The sequence below is a fragment of the Anomaloglossus baeobatrachus genome, chromosome 6, assembly GCF_048569485.1.
Source record: "Anomaloglossus baeobatrachus isolate aAnoBae1 chromosome 6, aAnoBae1.hap1, whole genome shotgun sequence".
NCBI lineage: Eukaryota > Metazoa > Chordata > Amphibia > Anura > Aromobatidae > Anomaloglossus > Anomaloglossus baeobatrachus.
Genome location: NC_134358.1, coordinates 96,996,438 through 97,003,526, shown reverse-complemented (window position 1 = coordinate 97,003,526; position 7,089 = coordinate 96,996,438). Strand labels below are relative to the sequence as shown.

The 7,089-nt window shown below is 43.8% G+C and overlaps 1 protein-coding gene across 2 annotated transcripts in view; it reads right to left on the bottom strand.

Annotated features, from left to right (window-relative positions):
- Positions 1-5,851: 5,851 nt before the first annotated feature.
- LOC142244090 (b(0,+)-type amino acid transporter 1-like) overlaps positions 5,852-7,089 on the bottom strand; it is an 81,323-nt gene continuing 80,085 nt past the window's right edge. For both annotated transcript variants that reach the window (XM_075316287.1, XM_075316286.1), the window contains exon 4: positions 5,852-6,172. In XM_075316287.1, the coding sequence (XP_075172402.1) occupies positions 5,927-6,172 (246 nt within the window). In that variant the 3' untranslated portion in view covers positions 5,852-5,926. The remainder of the gene's footprint in view (positions 6,173-7,089) is intronic.

Genomic DNA, 7,089 nt, shown 5'->3' with positions numbered 1-7,089 from the left:
GATAGGTTGTGGGCATTGTTGAAGATCATTTGAATTTCACTATGGTTGAAGGTGGTGTTTAGTTCCATTTCCCATCTGTTAATGTAAGAAGGTTTTTCCGAAGTGTTATATAGTAGCTTGTATATTTTTGAGATTAGCCTATTCTTCCCTTGAGCATGTAGTAGAAATTCTTGTTGGGGGGACGGGTTTGAAGGGGAAATATCTGGGATGTGATATGAAGCTAGGTCTCTAATGATGGCTAGGTCTTTATCTTTTAAATCTATTGGATTAAAGATGGATTTTAGCTCTTGTATAGTTAATGGTTCATGGTTATGGATTATCTCTGATAGTGTTATGTTGCAGAGATTTTTGGATGTCCTAATTTTGTTTTTTAGGAGTCTAAATTTTTGCGGGATTACATGTAAAATGGGGGTGGGTCTGCAAATGTTCGGAATTAGATCTAGTTTTTTATTAAATTTGTGCCAAAGCTTAAGTGTTACTTTGGTAAAAGGGTTCAGTATGTCTTTATATTTGATATTTATATTTGGCCATAGAAAATGTGATAGGTCTCCTTTTAAGTTGCTGATTTTCAAGGTAGTCCACAGTTTTCTAGGGGGGTTTGTCCTCATCTCCATAGACTATGTTTTGACGGGAAAATGTAACCCTGCACTTTGCAGTTACTCTCTAAAATCATGTCTCAATTAAACTGAATGGAGCTGGGAGCTGCAAGTTAATAGCAACTGTCAGTGGTTGCTATAGGAACACAATAAACTGTTAGTATAAGAAGCTTATGTGTGAGGTAATATGATGTCGGTGGTGAGACGGATAGAGAGAGACAGAAAAAGACAGACAGAGACATACATGTAAAGAGACAGACGGGGAAAGAGACAGACAGACAGAGACAGGTGGGCAAAGAGACAGCCCTGGAAAGAGACAGACGGACAAAGAGACAGACGGGGAAAGAGACAGACAGGGAAAGAGACAGACCTGGAAAGAGACAGACCTGGAAAGAGACAGACCTGGAAAGAGACAGATCTGGAAAGAGACAGATCTGGAAAGAGACAGACAAAGACAGATGGGGAAATAGACAGACGGGGAAAGAGAGAGACAGACAGACATACACAAAGAGACAGACAAAGAAAGAGAGACAGACAGACACAGAGATGGAGACAGATAGACTGATACAAATACAGACAGAGAGATAAAAACAGACAGACAGAGACAGAGAGACAGCGATACACAGGCAGAGACTGGGAGAGAGACAGAGATACAGCTACTATCTCGGGCAACGCCCAGGTACTACAGCTAGTGTGTGTATGTATATGTATATATATATATATATATATATACCTCAAGGTAACCCTCTTTCCTGATGAAGCTCTGTTAGAGCGACACGCATAGGGTGGGTGCTATATCTACCATCAAGTGCAGGCCATGTTCACCCATAACTGAGCATAGCACATGGTGTTTATCCTGATTTGCCATTTCTTCTCAGGTATATTTTGAGGTAGAAATCTTGGTTCCTATTTTGGGCTTAATAGTCTATTTGCTCTACTTGATATTGGGATATTTAAGATTTTTATAGTGACATTACTTGATTGCAATGCTATGCTCTCTATATATGCATATATTTTTCAATCTTGATATGCTCTTTATTAGTCTGGGTTTACATGGCCTTTTGAAGTATACATATGTGCTGTTTCAGTGATAGTTGAATTGCACTATTGCAGAATTGTATCAATATTTTTGTATCTTGTGGATTTTTGTATGGACTTAATGGCTATGTTTATAATGCTCATGATGGTTACCATTTGGTTTTAAGTGTTTTTAATGGTGTTAAATCCATAAACTTGTTATTTTTGCATATTTTGTGAGTTGAGTGCTTTTTGGCCCATATCTGCTCTTTCTTAAGGCTACCAACTAGATGATGAGTGTTAACTATTTAGTGTCAGTGGCTGCTGCATACCTCTTCTAACCAGTGTAAACTTCAAGTCCTGAAATGACATACACAAAAAGCACATTAACGTAATTTCCAACTTTGGGATAATACATACTAATAAATCCTATTTAAAGCATCTCTACGCGCCTCTTATTGTGCAGTTGCTTCCTCCTATCTCCTACAGTCTTTCAGAAGATCAGTGGTTGGCTCCAAAGGAAATAGCACCGGAACAAGACCATGACCATTTATAAGGAGACATTCTGTACAGTCTGTCAAGTAAATCATCCAATTTGTCTAAAATTGTCCGGATACCAAGTATTGGTAGCTATCTTGCAAATACAAATTTATAGGTATTACTGCAGGGAGATGTCTATAATATATGTCTCGGACGAGTCCCGCCCCAGCAGCGCTCGAACCGCTCGGATTCGGGTGTCGCTACTCATGGCTTGAGGTCACCGGGTCACTCCGAAACAAGATGAGGGGTTATTTACAGGGGAGTTAGGTAGTTCGTGACGCCACCTGTGGTGTGCGGTAACAGGGAGTACCGCCACTGCCATTGGGAGTACCCAGGGTGATGGAGTGGGGCAGCCAGATGATGTTATCCTCCACTGGCAAGAAAAGGCCCCGGGACCCCGAATGGTGCGATGGATTGCATGGGGAGTGCAGGCTCGCTGGTAGCAGGGGTTAATCAGGTACTCACTCAGAAGGAAAGCAGACACTGACAACGTGGTAAACCAAGTCTCTGGGTGCTGCTGCCCTCTTGGGGAGCTTGTCCGGGTTCCGTCCCCTGCAGCACTGCTTGGTGATCTGTGGCCTGCCTCTGTGCACAGACTTTTAGAGTGTCCAAGTGGCACGTAAGCTTGGAGCTGTCCGGGTCCCGCTCCCTACTATGGCTAGTAGAGGAGCTTGCTCTCAGGTGCTTACACTTGGGATTTCAGTGGGCTGCTTTGTTTGGAAAGCCCTATCCCCCTCGTTGCTCTACTGCCCCCAATCTGTGAGCTTCGTGGGAACAATTCATAAAGGTTAATTGCCAGGTTGCTTGAAGCCTCTCCCTGACCTAGGGTCCAGTACCCCGACATGCTTTCGGCCCCAGACCGGCTATTGGACTTCAGTTGACAGCTGTCCTCCTTGACTAGCCAGGCGCCCAGTCACAATCTCCCGCGACTGGGTCTCCCACTCCTCCGGGTCCAGACCACCGTCTGCAACCCAATCTGCTTCTCCCCTGGGAGCTCAACTCCCAGCTTCCTCGTGCTCCTCACTGCTCGAGGGCTCCCACTGTACTCACTTGTCACCTCCCACCTCCTTGCCTGACCCCTAGGTGGCCGACCCTATTCCAGCTTAGTAGCCCACTGGTATGCTTGACAGGGTGTGGTGCGAGGTGCGATTAGGATTTTTAGATGCTAGTGGAGGCAGTGCTGCAAGTAAGGAATCCAGAACCATGGAGGGTTGAGTCCTGTACTGGGAGATAAAGAGTGTGCAGAGACATAGTGTTGAGAGCCAGGAATAGTGTAGATGAAATGTAATAGATAGAATGTTTTATTGTAGTGTAATTAGGGACCAAGTGCACAGGAGTGGGGTGTTCATAGTAGGTAGTGAGTTTGGTAAGTTAGAGCAGGAGCAGATGTATATAGCTCAATGTTACCAGGGAGATGGAGACAAGGAGGGAGGAGTGAGCAGAGAAAGATCAGGAAAGACAGATTCAGTTAAATGGCAGGAGTTCAAGTGAGCAATGAGGGCCTGTCCAGGACGGGAAAAATCCACTGTGTCAAGACCTTGCCCTGCGGATGGGACGTGGAGCCTCTTGTGACCGGAGGGACGTCGGGGTATAGAGGTCGCTGGTGGGGCCCTGAACTGGTCAGGAGCTGGTACAGCGTCTGAGGGCCCGAGTGAGACAAAGCAGCCGCTAGAAAGGTGACAGGTGAGGAAGCATGTATTGGACTCAGCTGCTGGAAGATAGTTCCCAGGGTGAGTGCCCGTGAGGTAGAACCCCCCCAGGAGAGCAGCTAGAGCACGAGGGGCCCTGTGGGTGTGAAGTAAGAGAAAAGTGGTGATCTCCAATAAACTGGTTCCTGAATTGTTTTACAAGAGACTGGTGTGTTAATTGTGTCGCCCTCCCCGCCTATGACGAGGACGAACAGTGAAGATAGAGGTAACACCAGACATTATTGTAAGTGCCACATGCCTCAATGGGAACATCAAGGACACATACAGTGAATGAAGCAGGGAATCCAGTGACCCTCGGCCAGGATAGGGCTCCTTTTTTCACTGATTTTATACTAGCTATCTATTTATATTTAGAGGGAACCTGTCAGCTACAAAAATGCTAAGTACCTGAAGCTATAGGGCTAATTTGCAAGTAAATGGTATTTCAATCATGTTGGGCTGCTTTACTGGTAGAGTGGCTACAGGAAGAAAATGATGTTATATTCTCTCTGCAGCCACTCTATTCAGCCATCTGGGAATGGCCGTGGTTTGTCACAATCACCACTGTACTGTACAAAACTCCCCGCATACCATGACAGGCAGCCTGCTGTGCTGTGTGTGTGATGATCTGCCTGTTAATCAAGCTGCAGATATAGAGAACAGTGACTGTAACCACTCCATTCACTTCCCAGATGATAGGAAGCAACTGTGTCACGCTCCACTAGGAGAAGCTGAAGTTACAAGCAATGTAACTTCAGAGTGCAATTAGCAGGAAAACCACCAGAAAGCAATAGAGTATTCAGAATACCGGGTCAGCAGCAGGAGATCTCGTCAATAGCACAGGGATAGACAAATCGTGGTCAGGTGATAGCCGAGAGTCAGAATCCGAGAAGTCACAGATACAGCCGAAGGGAGAGATGGAAGTTGAGGTCAGGAATGTGGATATAGGTCAGATGCTGGAAAGTCCAAGTAGAAACAAGGGAGGAGGACAAACAGGTCAGCACTGGGGTAAGACAGACAGGGAAGGATGCACAGTAGACATGAGCGGGTAGTCAGGGACCGGGACAGATAGATGAACGGAGGAGGGTATGGGTCAGAACCAGGTAGCAGGGAAGCAGAACAGATCGGGAAACTCACCAGAGCCAGTAACACATGCTGCAAATCATAAACTATCACTGGCACTGAACCAGAGGTGCATCAGCAGGATATAGTGGCAGGGAGGATTTAACCCCTGACATGACCAGGCCAGAGTTGGGTGAAACCACAGTGGAAGATACCGGTCTGGATCATGACAAACTGGCTGCAGGGAGAATATAGCAACACTTTCTCCTGGTTGCCCCTTTTCCAGAAAACCAGTGTAACATTAAATACTATTTACCTATAGGTTGCCACTATATCTGTAAGTAAATAGCATTTTGATAACTGCCACTAATGGCATTTTTGGAGAATACACCAAAAAATGTCTGTTAGCACTAAGTAATTCCTCAAGTGTTCTACAACAAGGAGAAGAAAGAATGATTAGTTGGCTGAACTTCCTTCTTGATTTATTGATTATGAAGGTCACCTCATTAATTGGTATGGGAAATACAGTATTTGCAATGGGAGTACCTCATTAAAGGATTGTCTCAACATGCAGCTTCCGTAGCTGAGCTCCTGCTATGCCGGTGGCGGTGTGCTCCTGAAGATTGACAGTTCGAGTCATTGTCTGTAAATATCATCGAATTTCTTATCTAATTTTATAGAATATATTTACCTTATATTTAATACTTAACTATTGAAACCTTTTTCTAAAAACTACTGACCACAATACAGTATACTTTCCTAATACTCTGTTGAGATTTTTCTCTTTAGTTGCATTTTTTCCTGTACAATAGAACTGAGTTTCCAGATAAGACATATGCTATAAAGCAGAGCAAAACGACTTCTAACCTGTAGGTCACAAGATAGATTTATTTTATTTCTTCCCTGGATATTACTTGACATTGAGGCCCAGCCTCTATCTACAGAAAGCTCTTTAAAAGCCTTTATTTTTCTACAAGTGTCCTCGATACACATGGCTGATTTTATAGGATGGAAATAATAGGACTACTCGGTTTTAGAATCCTCAAAAATATCAGTTGGTGAAACTTCCAGCACAAGTTGCAGATAACAGGTGACTTTATCAAAGAATGGAATCTTTAACTTGAAATATACAAAGGGGATATAGATAATCACACTGCTGAACATGAAAAGCAAAGCATAGAAATATTGGATTTTAGGGGACTGGATAATAGGTGCAAGAACCAGAAAGACTGAAACCGCAATAACTCCGAAGGCAATGGGAAGGAAGACCTAAAATAGAAAAATATAAAGCGGATTATCATACAAATACAATGCACTTTTTTCTTCTGTGTATGTATAGTCAATATATGTTCTATGTGTACAAAAATATGTAGAAAAATGAATAAGAATTTTTTTCTCACATTGCGACAACCCCTATTTGTACGAACAGTCTCTTGAAAATAATAAGACTTAATAAAATCAATAATTATATAATAATAATAATAAAAAATTATAATTAATCATTGAAAATGTATTCAATTTTGCTGCTGACTCTATACATTCTTTAGCTTTTACAAAAATACAAGCTACAAATCTGTCAGAGCTACTGTTTCTCATGGCTCCCTTTGCTCACCACCTCTCTTTTCTCAGTGTTAGGCCTCTTTCACATGTTCGTGAAAAATCACGCACATTTTTCACGGACGTGTCAGAGGTGCGTTTTGCCCTCCGTGAGCCGTGTTTATTGCCTACGTGTGTTTTCCGTGTGTTATCCGTGATAACACATGGAGAACGGGAACTTTCTGCTCACCTGTCCCTGGCTTTGCTGTTCGTGGTGCTGAACTTCGGTCTCCGGTCCTGCCGACTCCCCGCAGCTGCTGCTTCCGGCCGCAGTGAAGTGAATATTCAATTAGCATAATGAGCAGCGGTCGGCAGCAAGTGACAGCAGCGGCAGGGACAGGAGGGCTGGAGAAGGTGAGTACAGTTTTGTTTTATTTTCTCGCAGACACGTCTTTTCTCCGGTGCGTGTCACGTTGAACACATCCGTGTGGTCCGTTTGTGTTACGTGTGACCCATTTGCGTTCCATGTGACACCTGTGATGCCGGAGAGAAAACGGACATGTTGCCGTGAGAAACACACGGACACACATATGTATGGAACGGACACACGTTCCGTGCGTAAATACATACGTGTGTCCAACTCCATTTTA